Genomic DNA, 24,122 nt, shown 5'->3' with positions numbered 1-24,122 from the left:
AACTCTCTGATTTTCAGATATGCTTTTTTTTTTATTATCAGTGAATTGTTTCTATTATCAGATCACTTGTTTATTCAGGCCCATTTTATATTCGCTTGGCCAACTGGATGACACTTGGCCAACTGGGTGACACTTGGGTGGGTGTGCAACATATTAGCATTTTGTGACTAGTCATAGTAATAAAGGTTAATTTTTTTATTCAGGTCTTTTGTAATACTGTGTTTACATAATGACTGGAAAGGTATTGTGTATTTATAAGTGAAACATTGTTTTATTCAAGTGCAGTTTATTTATTTTACTATTCAGATTGATGAGAATAGCGTTAATTCTTGGTTTTAAATTCATTCATTAAATTTAATTTAGTTCACCAAAAACTTATATGAAGGATGTTAGTTAAAAACAAGAATAATTAAATTAATTTTTAATGTTTACAGTATATGCGAGTGTCAATTTTCTTGTGTGTCTACAATAAATTTTCAAGTGCTTCTCTACCATTAAAATTTAAATAATTGATTTCATCAAATAAGGTTATTTTGTGCATAGTCATTGAAAGTAATTAAGAGTATAGAATTCGTTGCACATGCGTCGAATTAATGATATAAAGAAGTTTAGTGCATAAATTATGTGGTGCAGCATGTGGCAAAAACTGTAGCTGGCCATTGTTTCAAATGGCCAGCTACAGAGGTAAATGAATGATTATATATTGTAATTGTAAATATTATGAAAATATTCAGATTTTGTTCATTTTATAAATTGATTTTTTTAGAGAGTAAGTTAAGATAGCAAATAATTTTTTTTTTGTATACGGCAGTCTTCATTTTTATAAATTTATTTCAAGTTAAAATTTTTTGTTTTTTTCATAATATATTTTTCATGGCTGATTTTTTGAGATACCAATGAGACCACACACAAATTTATTTTTTAATTGAAGATTAGACCCACAGCTATCATTTGGTGTAAAAAATTCCATGTGGCCAGGTTAGCTTCAATAGTGACTATTGAAACCAACCTAGCCAAGAGTACAAACTTTAAGAGACCGTGGCGGTCTCTTAAAATTTGTACTTTTTTAAAATTTTTGTATTTTTAGGCTATGATTTCTAGACAACAGACAACTTTGATTTTTAAATTTTCATGATAAATCTTATGACTGGTATAAACAAGTTGACAAAACGTGATAAAATAATTATTATTCCAGTTGTGGTTTCTTCAAGTATGATAAAATGCAAATTAAATTGAATAAAATTATTTTTACCACCATGGCTGACCAACAAATATTTTGTATCTGTTATCAAAGTATCATCAAAGCCGACTAAAAAATATTTAGAGCAAAGTATTTTGTAGTTGTAATTGCTCTTTTTAAACAATGCAAATATTTGAAAAAGAACAGCATGAGCCTTTGCCATCGATACCTCACTAATATTTTTTAAATATAATGGTTTCTGAAAAGTTTTTCAATTTGCTTGAAGAGTGGTTGGAATCAGCATGTATACAACACGTATATTATCCGGCGTCCAGTATGTTTAGAATGAGCTTTTTAAAGTTCAACAATAAGACTAAGACCAGATGAATTTTAATATTTCAATCAATAGATATAAAGAGACCTATATCTTTAAAAGTTTTGACAAAATTTTAATATTTGTTGACCTAATCAACCTCTCTGAAAGCTACCACAGAGTTCGGGAAACCTGACTACCAGCTGGCCTCAGAACATATAAAACTGAGTTTTAGGAATTAATATATATATATATATATGATAAATTTTAATGATAAAAAAATATGATAAAAAAAGGATTCACTACAAATAGCCAAAACCCAACCCAAATTTGTAAAACACTTATATTTTTTTGATGATATGATATAAAAAGTGTTGATCTACTGTACAATAAAAAGTAACTTACGGGTTGCCTCCTGCTAGTATTTATAATATTCAAAACAAAACAATCCAACAAAAATCAGTACCACTTACTTGAAGTATTTTGTCTACTTGTTTCTCTGCGCAGCGGCCTTGTTCATCGAGGTTCGTGTTTCGGAGTTATAGAGTTGAGAGAGGTTTATAACCACTATTAAGTACCCTCCTCATCTGTAGTGGCCTTCTTGGCCTTGAGGAGGTGAATAACAAAAAAAAAATTTTTTTTTTGACAAACTTTCTTATGTAAATTGTGATAACAATCTCAAATTAAAAATAATAAAACAAGAAAAACAAATTTGTTGTTAACAAACTTGTTTATGTAATGTTAAGTGCACATGCACATGACTCCACATCATGGAGTCATGTGGATGTGAAGTCCCAAAGTCTAGTTCTTTATTTGTTTGGTTTTAGCTCATTCAAGCACTATTATTTTCAATGCCAAAAAAATAAAGTTATCAATTACATATACACATACAAATAATAAATACTTTTTATACAAAACATTTTGTTAATAATATATAAATATTATAACTTATCATTAATATTACTTTTTTTCTTGTTAGTTATTGTTAATTATTATTTTTAAACATTGTAAGATGTTTATTATTATTATTATTGTGAATATTACTTTTTAAATTATATTTTGTTGCTTTAGATGAAAATTTGGAGTGTGCAGTATGCAAAGATGAATATAATGTAGGAGATACTGTTAAAAAGTTACCTTGCTGTCATGTTTTTCATTCACAATGTGTTGATCCATGGCTAGAAATGGTAGATATTATATATATGCATACATATATATATATATATATATATATATACAAGTCAAAAAGTGTCAAACTGAGAAAATCAGGGTTGAAGTTTTAAGTTTTTAATATTTTTTCCAACTAAGAGTAATTTTTTACTTAAGGCACCCTTGATCTGGGTGTACGATATTGTCAGTCGTGGACAGGAAAGGCGTGCGATCGCACACTATTCCTGACCACGCATTTATAAATTTTTTGTGACAACTTAACCACGGCTAAAATTTTGAAAACGTTTAAAAAATGGGCTAAATAAAGTATAAGGTAATAATGTATGAATGTTTTTTAAAAACTTTGTACAATAAATTTTATAACCAACAACGAAAACAATTTTTTTTCATAAACTTTTTGATGAACCGTAATATTAATAGTCGAAAACATAACAGTTATTTTTTTTTTTTTTTTTTTGTTATTCTATGTAAAATTTCTAATAAAATTTATTTACACTAAGCTAAACGCTTTCAAATAAAGTTTTAAAACGCCATTAAATAAATTATCATAGAAAATTAAAATAAAACTTATTTCAAAAATATTTTTTTAATAATGAGTGTGATATTTTTAAAACAATTTGTATTCTTAATATAATAAGCAATGACGATAACAAATGCGTTTCAATAAACTTTTTTAATAAATACTTTTTGATGATTGAATAAAAGTTTTTTGTTAAAAGATAATTAGATTTTTTTTATTTAAAAGAGTTTTCCTAATATTATAAAAGCATTAGAAAAAGATCAAAGTTTTATAGTTCGTCACGTTGGTTTTAAAAGGTTAATAACTGTGTGAGGAGAATTTTAAAAATCTTTTTATTTTTTTTAATGTTTAATTAAAATTGTTTATATTATTGTTGTTTTTATTTGTTTATGTATTCTTTTTTTTGATCGATATATAAAAATATATAAATAAAAAAAAAATAATCATATAATTATTTTTATTTACACATTAAAAAAAAAGAACAAAAGATTTAATTGCTGTTCTCCTTATAGAAATGAAATCAGTTGGAAACTCGTTAAACCAACGATTAGTTCAACTTCAACGTAATTGCAAAACATAAATAAAAATAGAGTTTTAGTTTTTCATATTTGTATTAGTGGGTTTTTTTTAGAGTTATAGATTTTATTTTATTTTTAATTTCTCTTTTGTTTAGATTTCTTTTTTATATAATTTAGCCTGTTTAAATTTTTTTTTTTCCATTATCGGTTTTTTTCAGGGCTTTTTTAATTATCTAAAAAGCCGTTATCAAGGGAAAAAAAAAAAAAATTATCAAGCTTTCAAAAAAAAAAAAAATTACATGCGCAGTCAAGATTGGAGTGCGATCGCGCACCTGTCCTGTCCAGAACTGATATAATATAAATATATATATTTATATATATATATATATAAATATATATATAGATATATATATATATATATATATATATATATATATATATATATATATATATATATATATATATATATATATATATATATATATATATAAAGATAGATAGATAGATATATATATATAGATATATAAATTATATAGATTTATATATATATATATATATATATATATATATATATATATTATATATATATATATATAAAACTATGAAAGCGTGTTTAGATAACATCTCTAACGTCACACTGAAATAGTCTGCTGCCTGGGGCTTCAGTACATACATCGACTTTAGCCTGCTGTCGCAAGGGAGTGCTGCTACATTGAGGGTCCTTATATTTTTCGCTTATTTTAAGTTTTAAAATGTGGGCTTGAATTCATCAGTTATTTCAATGAAAAAGAAAATTGCAAATAGTAATAAAGAAAATAATATTTGCTCCTACTCCTTGAAGGTGATCTATATAATAAATGATAATTATAAAAATTATTTTTAGAGGTAGCCCAACATCATTAAACCTCAGATGGGTCCCAAATAATCTTTAAAACTATGTCAACTTGGGTCTCAAAAAAGCAAAATTTATAGAAATTTAAAAAATAATAACCATTTTATATAAATATTTTAGATTTTATGGCATAAAAGGTATAGTTTTTTTAACATTATATAAATTATTATAGTTTTTTAATATTATATAAAAAGATGATTTATAAATTATTCTTTTTATAAACTTTTTTTAGAAATTTTTTTAAAAAATATAATTTTCATTTTAAAAATTTTAATAAAATTTTGATATTATAATAATAGTTGTTGTTATTGGTATTAAGAATAGTTATTAAGAATTTTTTTTAAATTATTTAAATTGACTCTTTATTTGTTTAAGCATGATTCTTGTCCTATTTGTCGGTGTAATTTGGATGGTCAACGACCGAAAGCAGAAGGATAATTGGTGTTAACGATTTTCATATTAAATATTATCGTTATTGATAATTTCAATTGATCATAACTTGGCAATGAAAAGCATTTATTGATCAAAACCAATAAAGAAACTTTTAAGCAGAGGGCGTTTAGGTTGAAGTGAAAGTACAATGACTTTTTAGATTCGTGTTTATTTTTTATTGCTACAAAATAGAAATTTATTTTTATGCCAGATTTAGTACCAGGTTACAATTAATTCATGCAATTCAAAATCAGTTTTGAAAACTCTTTCGAGGCTTTTCTTCTTATTTTAATAATTTTCTTAAATAAACTTCATTTAAATGTACTATTTTGTTGTGGTTTTTTTTTTTTTTTTTTTTTTTGTGTTCTATAATTTTTGTTGGACAAATTTTAATTTGCTGTATTTTACTGTATTTTTAGTGACCTTGGCAATCTTATATAAGGCAAAAAATATTTATAATGCAAACTTTATATAAAAATGTTTTATTAATTAATTTGTGATGTTTTCATTTAATTAAAACATCTCAGGCATTTCATAATTTTTTTAAATTTTATTAAGCTGTTGCTTTAATATTTATAAATTTATTTAGTTACCTTTAAGTAAAATAAAAATAAAAGAACTGTTTCTTAAATTTATTTATTTATTTTAAATTGATTTCTAGTAAGCTGGTAAAATTAAAAAAACAAAATAAAAATAACAAAAATAGAACTAGTAGATAATAAGTAAATATGAATAAAATATAGATAATAAATAAAATATGAAAATTCTAATGTATATATTTGTTTTTTATGTTTTTTAATCCTAACATGTTTGCAGTTATTTAATATTTTAAATAACTACTAAAATCAATGAAGAACATTGAAGTTAAACCTTTAACTTTAATTCTTACAAAAGATCTTATAAAGTTAGATAGTATATGAATTCTGGGATATTTTGAGGTTGTCGTGTGTAACATTTATTACAATGGTTTTTTTACATTAAGTTATCTCATAGAGAGATTTATATTTAGTAAAGCAATCTGCTATTATTCACCTTAAAAACTTACGCAATGTGAATATTATTATTGTATCTTGATGTTTAGAGATAAAAAACAATGGTTGCAATTCAGTTTGAAGACATTATTGGACCATGTATAATAACATCAGTTAGTAGTTTACAAATGGGTAAGTACTATGCTGAATAATTTAAGTTTTTTATTTAAGTATAAATATATAACAATACATTTAAAAACTTACCCAACTTTTTTTGATTATTTTAGTGTCTTCTACAAGGCTATTTTTCAAGGATATTATTGTTTATTTAAAAAAAAAAGGTCAATTTTTTGGTCAAAATTGGTTTTTCATGATGTTGAGAATTAAATGTAAACCTGTAATGCTAAGATTCTAAAAAAATGAGCCTAAAGTACATATACTTTGCATTTAAAATCAAACGTATTTTTCCATTGGCTTTATTACTGAGTATTTTTCATTCAAAACCTCAACAAAGTCTCAAACTTAGTGCGTTTTGTAGTTATATTGAAAAATCTTTTGAAATATAAATTTATTTGAGATTTATTTTGGGAAAAATATAATTAAAAGTTTGGTGACTTGCTTGTTTCTTTAATTAATTATGTACTTGATGGTGATGTTAGGATGTTTAACCTTCCCCTCACCCTCTCCCACACACTCACTCCTGCCACGCCTTCTTTTGAAAATTGACTAAGATGTTTAAAGTTGTTCTTGTAAATTGAAATCAAAACTGGGTTTTGATTTCAAAACAACAAAAGAAAGTAAAAATTTTTTAGTCATTTATGCCTTTCTTCAATAATGTTTTGTAAACCAATGCTCCTTTTTGTCATCTTTCCTAAGCTTTTTCCAGGATCTTTGATGGAGTAACCAACTTTATCTATTGTTACAAGTTAAATCTGTTTTTCTTCTTACCTAATGTATCTATGGATAAACTCCTGCATTATATCCACATTTCTTTCTGTGTGATTGTTTGCAACAACCAAAGTTTTTTAGTAAGTTAAAAACTAATTGTAATATGGTTGAGTGTGTCAATAGGATGTAGGAAGCGATAACCAATCGCAAATTCTTTTTTTTTGTAAAGCCATTTACTTCAAACATAAAGTATAAATACTCATCAACTAATACCGCCAAATTAGGTGGATTATTATCTTTCATTCTGTTTAGATTAATTTTTTCTTTAATATCCACCCGTGGCTTATTTTTTATCTTGTAATCAAATGCATTTAAAGATGGCATTTTGTAGAATAAAATTGATTTTGAAAATAACATTTTATCTTTATCTGAAATGCTATAATCTAGGAGATAACAAAGTTGAGTCTAAGTATCAAGAATGTTTTATTATTGACATAACTTCCTCTACAGCTTCTTTTGCTGGGCAAACATCTTTATGTCATTTGCTATAGAGCTATAATATCAAGATATGGTGCTTTAATAGGATCGGGCTTTGCAAGTACCATGGTGTATAAAAACAATAAACAAACTCAAAAATTTGTTCTAATTGAGTTTTCAATTCTTGGTCAGCTATTGAAAAATCTATTTGTTTAGATAGTAGCTGTAACTTAGTTTAACAAAGTGCTGAACAAAAAAATTGTGCATGGTGAACTGCACCATGTTTTTTAATTTTAACAACTCCTGATTTCAATAGATAAATAATAACTAGCTAGTTCTTTTCTATCTTCTCTAACAATGTTTTTTTTTTTTAATGTAGTTCTTCCAATACTCAAGTGCATCTGTTGCTGCTTTCTACACAACAGTCCCTACCTTTAATGACCAATCAAACCTTACTATGTCTTCAAGATTGTATTGAAACTCCGGATCTTTAAATTTATTTCTCAAGCTTTTAAAAAAAAAGGATTTCCGGTTCTACCTTTTCTTCATGAGTAACATTTATATGAAAATGGCATATTCTCCGCTCTGTGACATGGTGTCTACAAGCAAGTTGGAGAATGTGTTTACCTAATATATTGCTGAAATTGTATTTTTTTTCCTTTAACTGTCTCAAATATAGTTTTCAATATGAATTATACACAAGAACTCTGATAAATAGACTTTTTTTTTTTTTAATATCTTTTTCGACAATATTTGCAATTTTATTTTTTATTTTTTCATGCTTCTTGCTGCTGTTGAGAGGCTTGATTTGATAGCTTCCATATCTACTCCTGCAGCTTGAACAACCATAATTGTAACTGTCTGTAGAACCATTGGAGAGAAATTATTAACAGTTGCTTTTAAGGAGGCTCAGCCTCTTTAAAATGGCTGAAAATAAAAAAATTTTAAATTTTTTGGTTTTTCATGTTTCATGTGTAAAAATGAGTGTGAAATCTTAGTCTGACAAAAATTTTTTAAATAAAATAACAAAAACATGTATTTCTTATTTATTTGAACATAGCCAAAAATATCATCCTTAACAAAACCCATAACAACAGTTTTATTTTCTCTTTTCCGCATATATACAAAACTTTTTTTTAAAAAAAAGAATGAAGTTTGCAAGTAAAAAAGTAAGAAAAGGAAGTTTAAAGGGAAGCAATTCACAAACAAATACAATTTGTATTCATGCAATTTCAACTATTAGATGTTATTTCAAATTTATCATAATTACCAAAAAGAAATATTTTATATATTTACTAAGCTGTCAAGCTATGCTATTTGACAGCTTTTAAATGATGGCTATGTTAGGAATTGAATTTTGGACATGTTTAGTTAATCAAATCTAATTTCAATTCAAATTGTCCTCAATTAAACAAAGTTTATGTATGGAGCTAAGTAAAAGTTTAAAATATGGGTTAACAAGTAAAATAATAGTGGAATGTTCTTGTTAATGGGAGCATTCATTTTGGATATTTAAAAAACTGCTTTTTATGTTACAAGGGTTTAATATAAACTACAGAATGGTATACTCAATAATGCATAAAACACATAGCTGTAGTCCAGACTTATGCATTTGCCATCACTATTTACATCAAAAAACTATAACTAATATATAATATAACTAATATAACTAACATAACAAGATTTTTTGTAAGATAAAAAAGAGGGTTAAGTTTGTCGCCACCCAAACTATAAATGGCGCTCCTCAAGAATTGAAAGAGTTATCCAAAAATCCTGTGTTATGTGATGGTACCTATGTCATGTGATGGCCCCTGTGTTGTATGATGGCGCCTGGCAAAAATGATTTTTAATGCTAAATTGTGCAGCTAATGACATTTCTATGGACACAGGCAAAGCATTGGATGTCCAATGAGCTATCTGATGGCATCCAATGAGTCAGTATTTCATTTTTTCCAAGTTTAATAGAATTCGGAAGTGTGATAATTGTGGAACGTAAATTAACTTTTTAGCTAAAGTTTTTACACAATATCCAAAATAGATTGTTTCATGAAATATACCAAAAGTTTGATCTAAATTTTTTTTATTGTCCATTATTAGCTTGTCTAAAGTTCAATTTTAAATTGAAAATATAGAGAAAAAGATGCTGGATTTTTTTATTAACTCTAACAGAGATCCCAAAACAGTATTTGGATTTTTTTGGTTTATTGCATAGTTTTACTGAGTATATTGCTAATTTTTTATATACACTAGCAGTAAGCAACCCGTAATACGGGATATTAGTAAATAAATCATTAATAACAATAAAAGCACAATCACTTGATATATTGTCTAAAAAATTAAATACAAATTTATCTATATATATATAATTTAAAGTTTGACTCCTTATTAGCAATGTCATTGCTTATAGTTAACGACATAAAGACTTCATTAACATCAGTTATGTTCTTTTTAAAATCTGTCAAAACACAGCAGGTACCAGAAAAGGAAAGTCAAGTAAAGCCTGTCAAAACCTAAGAAAAGGAATGAAAAAAAGAATTACAATTTTTAATTACAAAAGTATTATTTGCATTTCATTGTTTGTAGAATTAGGATAATAATATAACAGAAAATATAAAAAATAAAAAAAATAGCTATAACAGCGTAGTATAACATATGTGTAACATATTGACACTGGCAAATAACACCACAACTTAGTAAGATATTTTATTAACTAAAATACTTGAACTAAAAAGATTTTATTTATTACAATATTTATTATAATTGAACAATTTAGGGACAGTTATATTTAAACAATTTGAACAATTATATCATAAAATAGCAAGCAACACGTATATTATTTCTTATAAATGGTCATTATCAATTGTGGTATTAAAAAAATATGTAAGAGCTCAGTAATTACATAAGTTTTATTAATACTCCCTGTACTAATTCTCATTTAACTCTCATCTAAGAAAGAGAGGGAGAGAAAGAAAGTGTTTTCAAAGCAGCATGTTAAAAAAAGTAAAAAATATAAACACGCAATAAATAGTAGTAACTAGTTTTATTATGCTACCAGTAAACAAAATTATTTTTACCTTGATTAAAAGTTAATTTCCAGCATTTCTTCATTAAGTTTCAGGTTCTCTCTTACTGTTGACTAATGATTAATATAGTAAATTTCACATCATGTTAAAGTTACAATTTTAAAACCATGTTCAACATTAAGCAAACTAATCAAGTGATGACAAAGACAACTAAAAAAAAAGAAAAAAGAACATAATTATGTATGAAATTATAAAAAAATTTAAAATCATTTAAATTTAAAACTGTTATTAATTGTTACTATAAATAGTAAAATTCATACTTTGCTTTGTTCTAAAGTGTCTTCTTTGCTTTGTTCTAAAGTAAAATCAAATTAACAGACATTAATGCTGCTTGATACTGAATTCTGGCAAGTAAGTTTTCTGTTTGTCGAGCAGCATTTCTTACATTTCAACAACAATTAATTTCATGTTGCCTAGATCTATCACTTTCATTGGGCAACAATTATTTTGAAATCACCTAATAGCATTTACACTTATAACTTATTCGAGCCTAATATTATCCATTTCAATTTCACTATTATCATTAAACATATTACCAGTAATATTACTATTGTTACAACTGAATTATAAATGAACGTAAAAGAATCTTACAAGTTGTGCTCTTTTCTAATCAAAGACTATATTTCAACTTAGGATTTAATGAAATCCATATCTTTTTATATGTTTATTTATAGAAATCGTTTATCAAAAATATAAAACAATATTTATTTACATAAGTTATTTTTAATTTAACAAAGAATCTAAACTACAATCCACAAAATTATTATTTACCTTAATGCACAATCTTGTTTAAAAATTAAAGCAATGTCAGTCAGTATAATTTGTTCTAAAGTATTTATACATATATATATATATATATATATATATATATATATATATATATATATATATATATATATATATATATATATATATATATATATATATATATATATATATATATATATATATAGGGGAGAGTTGCCTTAATTGGAACACTTTAGGAAAAAATATTTATTAACCAAAGATGGCTTAACTATGAAAACATTTATGAATTAAATAATATAGATATACAACCCTACTATGCTTTTATTAATGATTCGACTCTATTGATCGCACCCTTATTGGATATAAACTTTGTATATATTTTATAAATTTTTCAAGGCACCATTTTGTTCCAATAAAGGCAACTGGTCTCCTTGAATGGAACACATATATTCTTTAATTAGAACAGTTCTAATATTTGAATAAATTACAGCTATAAAACTTATGGCTCAAAGGAAAAATTAATTGATTAGCTTTTTAATAAAAGATATTTAAAAGATATAATAACAAATAAAAATTACAACAAATATTTAATCCTTTTTTCGCAATTCATAAGTCTTTTTTTCTTGCAGCTTCTACACTTGGGATGGTAGTGGTGATATGTGGTGTGCTGTGGTGGCGATGGTGATTTTATTTGATGTGCTCAATTTCATTTGGTCCATGGTGATTGAGTCAAGTGCTACTTTGCTTTCCTGTGGTTTTTGCAATAGTTTGGCAGTTATTGGATTTAGTGTGAGCTTTTTTTTTGTAGATTTTTTAATTTGTTTGGAAGCTATTTGATTTAGTGTGTGCTTTTGAATTCTTGGTGTAATTTCTAGAGCACGTCTATATGGGGAGCTTGTAAGATCAGCCGCCTGAGTTGTTCGTGATCTTCTTTTTTTGTTTTTTACTTCAAGTGAAACCACTGGCAAAAGAGACAAAGTTGAAACTGAAACATGCCTTTTTATTTTTTTTCACTTGATTTATCTGTAGATAGTTTTGTCATCCCATCTATACTTTCAGATGACTGAAGATTGTTTGAAGGACCAACATCAGTATATGAAGAGGCTGGAAAATCAGAATCAGTGAATACATTTATGTCCAAAGGCCACAACCCACTAGCCTGAAATCCTTTCATAGCAATTCTCAATGATGCTGCCTGACTATATGCGTCACCAAATAATTCTGCAACTTGCCAAGTTGTTACTGGTTGTGATATATGTGACCGCATCCATTTTCGCATAGCTTCATCATAGTATGTACCAAGTGGTCCAAAGAACGCAACGTCTAATGGTTGCAGTCTGTGTGTAGTATGGGGAGGTAGTGATACCATACGCACTCCAGCATTTCGTGATATATCGCTGCCAAATTTTTTGAATGTGTAACATGACCATCAAGTATCAACAAAACTTTTGATTGTTTTAAAGGTTTAACAACTTTAATGAAATGATTGAGCCAGTCTAAAAAACCTTCATTTGACATCCATCCTTTCTCTTGAGTACTAAATACAGTTCCTGGAGGTGCACCATTTGTTATTTCTGGCTTCATTCTTTTGCGTTTATATATTAACATTGGTGGAACATAAAATCCTGCTGCAGATACACAAACTACAGCTGTTACTGAATTTCCTCGTTCACTACTAGTCATAATTCCAACTCGTTTTTTGCCCCTTGCACTAATAATTTTTATCTGACCATCTTGTACTGTTGGTAAACTAGTTTCATCCATATTATAAAGTCTGTCTGGAGTTAACTTTTCTTCCATGTATAACTTTGAAAGTAAATTAAAGAAAGATTGCACTCGCTCTTTATTAAAACCTTGTGCACTTGCAATTGATGTTGATTCAGGCCCACGAAGCGACAGTTGTGGGTGCCTTTGCATAAATGCATAATACCACTTTTTTCCTGCCATTCGTGTTTGTTTGTTAAAATTATGTGTGATGTTATTAGCTTCCGCAATATCAAATGCTAGACGACGAAGATCATCAATCCTTAATCCAAAGTACATCGATTCTAATAACAAACAGTGATCAGCTAGTTCTGTTTCAATTTCATTAGGTAAGGTGGTAAGTCGACCATGAAATTTCACATTTGCAACAGCAACTTTGTTTTTTTCATTTATATGCCTTGACAAAGTTGCTTTTGGAATACAAAATTCATAAGCGGCTTCATTTAAGCTGATTTCTCCTTGTTTTATTGCTTCAACAGCCTTTTTCAAATTTTCTACTTTCCATTTTCCATATTTTCGTGGTGTTTTCATCTAAAATAAAAGCAAATTACTATGAAGATACATAAGGAGAGTTTTATAATCTTATTACTTTAGTTTTATAATCTATTAGTTTTAGTACTATTTTATAATCTATTAGTTTTAGTACTATTAGTTTTATAATCTTGTTATTAGAGAGTTTTATAATCTTATTATTAGTTTTATAATCTTATTACAGGCTTATTTTTTCATATATTTATTTGTTATTCATATATGATTAAGTTAATTATATACTCATTATATAATCATTATTTTTCATCATTTTTGTTTAGTTAATCATTAACTATATAAATCAAAATCTATATAAACTATATAAAGTTTGCAACTTTATATATTAACTTCTATATACAGTAAAAAACTTATGCTGGGTATATACTTTATGTTGTCTTACAAGTTTATCCGTTAAATAGAAATGTATAACTTTTGTAAAACTTTTACATTTTATTTTTTACTAAAAGATAAAATGATTTGTTAATTAAAGTATACGATGTTTACAATCAACTTTATATCCTTAGACTATGACTAGACTTTAGACTATGAAAAAAATTTTGTGAAAAATCATTTCATACTTTAAAGCAAGACTAAATACCAATTCCAAAAAAGCAACAAATGTCTAACAATAATACTATGTTTATAAAAGAAATTCGCTTTAAAAAATATTATACAGTCGGACTAATGAAATTTTCTGATAATTCGGACGTCAAGTAGCGTGTTATGAGATGACATCGTTTCAATTACAGCAACTTTTGAAGTTCCATTCTGGGCAACATAGGACCATGGTGTTGTAGCAAAATATTTACATACAAGTAACAACTTATGATATAAGCTCTTAATATCACATAGACTTGAAACCCTTAAAAATTAAAATTTTAAAAAAATTATCATCAAACTCAATATCGTTAAGCTTCTGTAATCGTTTAAATGCAACGATAAAATTAGATCGCAAAAATTTTTTTCTTTAAAAAAAAGTAATTTTATTCACATACGTGCAGTTTTTAAGTTTAAATACTAGAAGTTTAAAAAAATAAAGAAAATTATTTTCTTTACAAGAAAAAATATTCATGAAAGTAGAATAAGTTCCAGTTTCTAAATAAAGCTAAGTGTTCCAATTAAGGAGCTGTTCCAATTTCGGCAACTCTCCCCTATATACATACATACATACATACATACATACATACATACATACATACATACATACATACATACATACATACATACATACATACATATTTAAAAAAGGACATAAAAATTTTAGAGAAAATTCAAAAACGTGCTTCAAAGATACTACACAATCTTCACAACCTTAATTACTCTATTCGCTGTTCAGCAATTAAATGCTCATCACTAGAAAAGAGACGCCAACGGGGAGATCTAATTCAAAAATACAAACTAGAGAATTTTAAAAATAAAGTAGTCTGGCACAAAGAACCTATGAAGGTCTGTCCACAAGCTGACCAACATTTACAATGCCACAGAGAAATCATAAAGAACTGTGCTCAACGGTATCATTTCTTTAACAATAGAGTTGCTTCGATTTGGAATACATTACCAGATGATGTTGTCATGCAGCAAAGCACAAACTCTTTTAAAAATAGCTTGGACAAATACATTGAACAAAATTTAAACTTAATAATCTAACGAAACTGCAAAATGAAAATGCAGTCCCGAAGCTACTATAGCTTTCTCATTCTTTGGCGTTTAACGTTGTTTTTTCTGAGTAAGAATATTTATATAGATACAGAGAAATATAAAATATACTGAAATATAGGCACATTTATGTATATAAACTTACGTGTCAACAACTAACAGTCAGTTTTCCATGTTAAATACATAAAATATATATCTAATATAAAATAAATACAATATAAAATAAAATAGTAAACTAACTCAAATAAGTAACAGTTATACTTTCTAAAAATTTTTATTATTATTAACCCTTCTATTAAAAAAAAAATTACAATTGAATTTCAATAGCTCTAAAAAAAGTTTTCAGCTCTTTCCAATTGCACTAAAAAATAAAACAAAAATGACATATGCAACATTGAAGTTTGAACGTTGACTGGACTAATTATTAGTAGATGTTTTTAAAAATTTACAATAATTTGTTCTTCTATAATGCATAAATACATCATATGATTAATCTGAAGTAAAAAAATGTAACAAATAGTTAAATACAAAGAAAAACATCATAAATGATAAATGAATTAAAAATCAATGTACCTGATAGAGATAAGCTGTGTGATACCAGGCTAGTAGTTGTTAAATATTGTTTTTTCATGTTAGCTTTTAGAAAACAATTCATGTTGGTACATCATGGTTCTAAAAAATCAAATTGAGACATAAACAAAATGTATAAATGGCAAAATAATTTTTCTAAAATGGCTTTTAGTGAATGTTTAAAAGCAGCTCCAATTGAGTTTCAAAAATGAAACTACCTATTAATCATGTTTAACAATAGATGCCAATGTGAAGGTAAGCTAAATGTAACAACATTAGTAACATAAGTAACAACATTATGCAAAATATTATTAAAAGATATTATTGTGTTTCCAGAATAGTTAATAATAAAGGCTAGACAACACCTAGACCTAAAGCAGTAACATTGCTTGACTGGCAAAGTTAAGAAATCTTGCTCTACACATTTGCCAAGTCATACCACTTTGAAAACATGGAAACAACATAATATAAACATATATAATAACTATAAAACACAATATATTTGTTTAACTTTATATAAAATATATATACACCTCATATAACAATTTTATACGCATTAGATAAAATATATTTTATACTCTTATAAAAACATATTTATAAAACAACTATACAACACATATTACCACAGATGCATATTTATCAAAAAAACTTTAACTTTGAACATAATACAAACATATATGCAGACTATAAACATATATAAGTTATATGTGTTTATATAATATAATAAAATGTATTAGCATCACAGAAATGTCAATAAAATAATAATCAACATAATATTCAAGGTATCAGATAATAGGATTTAATTTATATTTGAATTTTATTAATTTAGGACTTCTTAAAACTTTTTTTTCTAATTTGATAAATTTGAAAGTATTAATAAACAATTTTATAATAAAGTTTTAGTAACTCTTTTAGTGCAAAAAAGTGCACGATCAATAGTTAGGCCTTATCTATACCTCTAATTTATTTCTAAGAAATAAAGTATAAGCTAAATTAAAAAAATACTGCTAAAAAAAACCATAAATAATGCTTAACAAAAAGCTAAAACAAATAAAATGTAAATGATTTGAAAAACTAGAAGGGGTTATCCTTTCTACTTTTTATCTAATAAAAATGTAATGTAAAATTTTCTAAACTGTTTTCTATACTTACCTCTTTTATAATACGATCTTAATATTGCTATTATGATTTATCTAATATTTCTAAACTAATAAAAAATAATTAAATTCCAAAAAGTAAAGAGTTTTAACTTGCTTGGTAGATATTTCTCGAATGACCGCGTGTATATTAACTTGCTCTTTCAAGTTCAGAAAAGCCTAGTAACTAATTAAAACTACTTTAAAAACGAAAGTGAAACGACAGCACTATTAAATTACAGTATTAATATTAAGATTGTTCAAAGAACATTGAGCAATCTTTTTGTAGAATACACAAACATATTTGACATGTGTGTGTGTGTATTAAGGATGCAGTGAATCTGATTTTTTGATGAACACTGAATTCGAACATTCAGCTATGATATTTTGCCAAATACTGAATGGTTTGGCGACCAAACTATTACTAATTTTAAATAGAAACATTAGTTTTTGAACTCAAATTAAAAATCATATTTAACATGTTTTTTAAAAAGGAGCACCTATAAATTTTGATTTAAGTATTTGGAAGAAATTTTGAAATGTCTATTGTTTTTGTTTAGTTAATTGATAATTTCATTGTAGAAAAAATTTTATATCGTTCATGATTCAAATTTTATATCGTTCATGTAGAAAAAATTTTATATCGTTCATGTTTATCTTCATGAGAAGGCTATTACAATCTACTTGAAGTCCTGCCTGTATTATGTTATAAATCTTATTGTAAATAGTATTATTCACCAAATAAAATAAATAAATAAAAAGTAATAATAAATTGTTTGTGGTTTAAAAAAGCAAAAATGTTAAGGAGTTTTTATTTGAAAAAATGAAAAGATATTTTTTAATGAGTACATTTTTTACTTATACTATGTTATTATTAACTTTAATATTTGTAGCTTATACAATAATTTACAAATATAAAATTTCAGTAACAAAAATAAGAATGTTAACATTTAAAGTAAAAGTTATAATAACATAAATTTTAAGTTACATTTGTTATATAATATAACATCTTTGCTATGTTTACACAATTTATATTTAGACAAGTAATGTTTAAAATGCCTTATTTTATTTTTGTTTATGCTGAAGTTTTTATAATTCTGTATTAATTTTTTAATATCATATAAGTATAAAACAATTTCTTCAAAAAAATGTCTTTATAAAGTAGTATATTTAGCATATTTATGAATCTAATGGAAACGGACTGCCACCAGAAAGTGGTGAAATAATGTTTATATATTATAACTTGAGAATAATTAAATAATAATTGAGTTTCACTTATGTTTTTAATATTTTGTTTCTTTCTAAAACAATTATTTACTTTTTTACTTTTTCAATTTTACTTAAAACAATACTCCTCAAATAATTATTTACTACAATTATTGTAAAAGAAGTATAAATAAATAAAAAATATTGATTTGTTTATTGTTATTTCTGTTACACTATATGGTTATATAATATAACTCCATAATTTAGAGCGTTATTTTGGAACTCTATTGTAAGTTACCATAGAATGCCCTTGAGAGATATAATAAATCGTGAACATAAATGGAGAAACTTTCTATGTAGAGAAATTTATTTCCTTTACTTCAGCAACAATAAGCTCTCTCTTTAAAAAGACTTAAGCTCAATAAAATATATTTTTTTATTTAAATTTGTATTTGTATTAAATTTGTATTTTATTTGAATTTGTATTTTATTTGAATTTGTATTTTATTTGAATTTGTATTAAATATTGTATTTTTATTTAAATTTGATATAAGTTTAATAAATGGTGGTTTATTAAAGTTTAATTTGTACCAGCTGCAGTATAAATATATTTCAAATTTAAATTTGAAATATATTTATGAAAATGTATAATATTTTTCAAAAATTTACATTTTTGCACATTCGGCTGAACAGTTGCCAAAGTTCGGCAGAACCAAACATTTGTCAAAACAGCTGAAAGTTCGGTGCATCCCTAACATGTATATGTGTATATATATATATTTTAGTTTCATTTGCTCGTCGTGTGGGAAAAGCAAGGCAAAAATATAAGGTGTGTTATTACTATTACTTATTTTGCATTTATTCTGCTTAATTATTTTATTTAAAGAGTTAAATTTTATGTTTATACTTTTTCTGACATTAGGTCCCACCTCCAGAAACAACTGGTGATGAGGGTTTTGTAAGAATATTTAGAGCTCAGTAAGTTTTTTTAAAACAAATATAAATACAAAGTATAAATTTATTAATGGACTACATTCCCAGTATAAAAAGAATCCTTTTTCTCAGTATCTGTGCCAGGTTTTCTATGATCAAATTACATAAGTATTAAAGAAATCTCGAAATATCTTTTTTGAAGTTTATTTACCTTACACTTATAACTTTTAATCTTATCAGTGACGTGTGTGTATATATATTTATATATATATACACACTGAGGCATATTCATTTAGACGCATCAATTTTTTTCTCTTTATCTTAATTTTTTTCTATGTATTGTCAACTGATATGCATGCAAGTTATTATCAAAATAATTGTTGTGTTGTGGGCTAATAAAAATCACAAAAAAAATTTTTCTATGTGTCTTTATTAACATGAGAGTATGTTTGATATACAAAAGTACATTTTTTAATTGGAATATATCTATAGACATGGTCATATTTTTGACATTAAAAGATGGAAATTAGTAATGCGTATGTCCTCCATTACACTGGATCACCTAAAAAATTCTGCCTTTCATTGACTCCACTAGTCGTTGAAGTGTAGTTTGATCCAACTCGGACCATGCTTCAAGGATTTTACACTTTAACTCAGTAACAGTTTTAAATTGGTGTCCGGCTGCTTTAGCGTCATAAACTTTTCTTGATAGCATTCCCCACACTTTCTCGATTGGATTTAAGTCCTGGCTACAAGCTGGCCATTCCAGAACCGGCATGTTGTGGTCTTTAAACCATTTCATAGAATGCCTAGATGTGTGAATTGCAGCATTATCTTGCTGAAATATGGCATTATCGTCCATGTTTTCATCCATATAAGTTATGAGAACATCATCCAACATTTCTGTATACTTTATTGAGTTCATTTTAGGTAAACCACAACACAGAGTCAATTTTCCTGAATAAGAAAATCCACCCCAAACCATTAAACTTCCTCGTGCATAATTTCGTTTTGTTTGTGGGTCATTTATTCCTCTTAGATCATGCCAATAACAACTGTAAGAGTCCGGACCATCTAAATTGAACTTTTTTTCATCTGAAAATATTACATTTTGCAATAATAATTTATCCTTTATTTGTGTTGCATTCAATTTATTTTTGGTTGCGTTGAAGCGAATTCGATTAATTTGCTGATTTGTTAATACTTTGTTGCCGTTTGTTGCTTTTTTAACACCGTAATTGTCACCTTTTGCAATGTAGTTTCGTACAACATGGTCAGATCTTCCAATTTTTCTTGCTATTTCTTGTATAGAAAGTGCTGGTTAGATTTCTGAGCCACGATATAAATTAATTTGTATTTTTTCAGCATCTGTCAAATACTTTCCTTTAGGCATTTCGTAAAATGCAATAAAAATGATACTGGCAGAGCAAAAGATCAAATTACACTAAAATTTATCAATTTATTTGTGTAAAAGTGATTAAAAATCAATAATTACCGTTATTAATCTGATTGCGTCTATAGATATATTCCAATTTAAAAGTGTGCTTTTGTATATCAAATATACTCTCATGTTAATTAAGACACAAAAAAAATTTTTTTGTGGTTTTTATTAGCCCACAACACAACAGTTATTTTGATAATAACTTGCATGCACATCAGTTGACAATACATAGAAAAAAATTAAGATAAAGAGAAAAAAATTGATGCCTCAGTGTGTGTATATATATATATATATATATATATATATATATATATATATATATATATATATATATATATATATATATATATATATATATATATATATATATATATATATATATATATATATATATATATATATATATATATTTAAACATCTTTGCTTCCAACAAGGCTGCAAGCAGCCACTAATTAAAGTTGGAAGTTACTGAAAGAGAAAAATGAAGATTGTAGAGCAAGATAACGATTGACGGACGACTTAAAAGATTGCAAATTATATGAATCAGGAAAGCAAGATGAAGGAAGCCAATTCTAAAGAACTGATGTTCGAGGAAAAAAACTAGACAAATAAGCATTTTTGGAGCACTTAGGAACAGTCACAGAAAAAGGATGACACTTAATTGAATGACGAGTAACACAAGAATGAATTTTAGTAGATGGCACAAGAGACGCTAGCTCTTTAGAGCAGTGCCCATTATAGTAATGGTAGAAAAGAGAAAGAGAAGCAACATTACGACGATGTGATAATGGTTGGAGGTTGGCTGCCAGAGCAGATCCAACTATGTTTACAATGCGTTTTTGAACCTTGTCTAAAAGAGAAAGGGCATCATTAGAAGATCCGCCCCAGATATGGCAACAGTATTCCATACAAGGCCGGATTTGAGATTTATAGAGATAGAGAATAGAATCCGAAGTAAGAAAGTGGCGAGCTCGATAAAGAGATGCAACCTTAGCAGATGCTAATTTTGCAACTAATTTGATATATGGTTTCCAATAAAGATTGGAAGTAAGAGTTAATCCTAGAAGATAAAGAGTAGGTGACTCATCGAGTACATCACCGTTCATAAATATAGGAAGATCTAAATTTTTGCGATAACGATTGGCTGAAAAAAATTGAGTTTTATCTGAATTAAAATTCACCAGCCACTGTGAGCCCCATGTTGTAGCAGAAGTGAGATCCTTTTCAAGCTCAAATGCCCCCTCCAAGCAATCAGAGGATGTTGGTTTCTTATCACGACAAGAATAAATGGTAGTATCATCAGCAAACAATGCCACCTTAGATGTGAGAATATCTGGAAGATCATTAATTTAAATTAAAAAGAGTATAGGGCCAAGGATAGAACCTTGAGGAACCCCTGAAGTAACAGAATAAGAAGAAGAGTGTTGTCCATCGAGGACAACTTTTATGCTACGATATATATATATATCTACATACACACACACACACACACACACACACACATACACACAGTGGTGTGAAAAATATTTAGACCACCGAGAAAAAAGGCTTTTTTATTAGTTGATACCACATTTTAGATTCTAAAAAAGTGGTAGCACTGCTTTATTTTATCATCAACATCCTGTGGGTGTGGCTGAGTATTGAAATTATTGATTTGAATTTGAATCTCTTAACTTTTATTGTAGAATTAAGTGTTTTAGTTAACATTTGGCATATTTTGCCTTGTGAAATGTTGCAGACAAGTGAATATGTATGGTTCAAACGACCATTAATTGAATATTTGTTAGATTATTGCTGTTGATAGTGATACAGTTTAATATTTTTCTGATTTTAAATATGTAATTTTGATTATTTAAGAATTTTTTGTTGTCAGATTATTTTATATTTTCAAAATATGGGTAAAGTTGCTGACCTTAGTCCCAGAAAGTGAGGCAAAGTTGAAGCATTATTAAAGTTGGAAACATTTTCGCAATGGGAAATTGCCAAAAAAATGTAAACTAAGTAAAACAGCAGTTTTTACCATCAAGAAACGATTGGACTTTGGTTTTACGTCCTCTCCAAGATGTTCCACTTCATGTTGAATGACGCCACGTGCAAGACGGGTTCTGCTTGCAAACTGTCAAAAGAACAGAAGAATGACCTGCAAGCAGCTCCAGGGTGTGCTTCAGGAGCACCAGATCAATGTCTCAACAAGTTTTGTTTGGAGATGTCTGATGCAAAATGGATTTGTAGCATGTCGACCACGCAAAAAAAGCTCTTGACCAATGCTCAACAAATGCAACAGTTGCAGTGGGCCATGGATCACAAAGATTGGACCGCAGAACAATGGAGAAAGGTACCATTTTTTATATAAGAGCTTACAATCATGTACTCTAAGTTAGAGCAAAATCTAACATATTTTTTCATATAATAACGATGTTTAATATCATATATTACCCGCTAGTGCAATTGTTTTATGTCCATAGGTATCAAACATTGTAGCACTGGTTATGTTTATTGCATGAATGCAAAATGAAGTGAACATGTAACCAGTGATTACAGGATGTTAATCTAATGTATGCTCAAGACTTTTACGGTGTGTTTGTATTTTTAGGTTTGCTTCAGTGATGAGTCTATGTTTGAGATACTCGATGATAAATGTCAGTACATGCACCATAAGAACTCATCGATGATGAGTTCTTATGGTGTAGGACCCCTTAGAATTGTTGAAGGCAGAATGGAAGAATGGATCAACATCAATACATCAACATATTTGAGAAAAAATTTCTACCTCAACTTCCAATTTATTTTCCTGATGGTGGTTTCATCTTCCAACAAGATGGCGCACCGTGTCATGGCACGCTCTGTTACAAACTTTTTGAACCGTAATAATGTTCCTATCCTACCATGGACTGGTAATTCACCTGATATGAACCCGATTCAAAATTTGTGGATGATCAAAAAGAGAATTGCCAACAGAAAGCCAACAACAAAAGTTGCATTGATTGAGGCACTCAAAGAGGTTTGGACACATGATTCTGAAATACAAGACATGTGTCCAAGACTGATTGATGGGATGCCTAAGAGGTTAAAAAACTTATTACAGCTAGAGGAGCATCCACAAAATACTGAACTAGGCTCATTTTATGACGTGTGTGTCTTGATAAGAAATATTAGAAAAATTCACTTTTTCGACAATGGTCTTAATATTTTTCACACCACTGTATATATATATATATATATATATATATATATATATATATATATATATATATATATATATATATATATATATATATGTATATATATATATATATATATATATATATATTTATATATATATATATTTATATATATATATATTTATATATATATATATTTATATATATACATATATATATATATATATATATATATATATATATATATATATATTTATATATATATATATTTATATATATATATATTTATATATATATATATTTATATATATATTTATATATATATATATTTATATATATACATATATATATAATATATATATATATATATATATATATATATATATATATATATATATATATATATATATATATACATGAGGTATGTTCAAAAAATACCCGGAATTTTCGTTTTTTCAAAAAATATTTATTTGTCTGCATTAATGTTGGTTCCTTCAAAGTAGTCCCCATTTCATACTATGCACTTGTGGCAGCGC

The 24,122-nt window shown here is 26.7% G+C and overlaps 2 protein-coding genes across 2 annotated transcripts in view; both read left to right on the top strand.

The window, feature by feature from the left end:
- LOC101237952 (E3 ubiquitin-protein ligase RNF126-B) overlaps positions 1–5,520 on the top strand; it is a 34,206-nt gene extending 28,686 nt beyond the window's left edge. The window contains exons 11-12 of the mRNA XM_065816481.1: positions 2,565–2,680; positions 4,969–5,520. Of these exons, the coding sequence (XP_065672553.1) occupies positions 2,565–2,680; positions 4,969–5,031 (179 nt within the window). The 3' untranslated portion in view covers positions 5,032–5,520. The remainder of the gene's footprint in view (positions 1–2,564; positions 2,681–4,968) is intronic.
- A 521-nt stretch (positions 5,521–6,041) lies between these two features.
- Positions 6,042–24,122, top strand: part of LOC100204376 (microsomal glutathione S-transferase 2) — a 29,032-nt gene continuing 10,951 nt past the window's right edge. Inside the window, exons 1-3 of the mRNA XM_065816482.1 lie at positions 6,042–6,188; positions 18,837–18,880; positions 18,974–19,029. Coding sequence (XP_065672554.1) covers positions 6,119–6,188; positions 18,837–18,880; positions 18,974–19,029 — 170 coding nt within the window. The 5' untranslated portion in view covers positions 6,042–6,118. The remainder of the gene's footprint in view (positions 6,189–18,836; positions 18,881–18,973; positions 19,030–24,122) is intronic.

This window comes from Hydra vulgaris, chromosome 13 (genome assembly GCF_038396675.1).
Source record: "Hydra vulgaris chromosome 13, alternate assembly HydraT2T_AEP".
Lineage (NCBI taxonomy): Eukaryota > Metazoa > Cnidaria > Hydrozoa > Anthoathecata > Hydridae > Hydra > Hydra vulgaris.
Note: the sequence above shows the minus strand (reverse complement) of the source record. Positions and strands in the feature narration are given on the sequence as shown.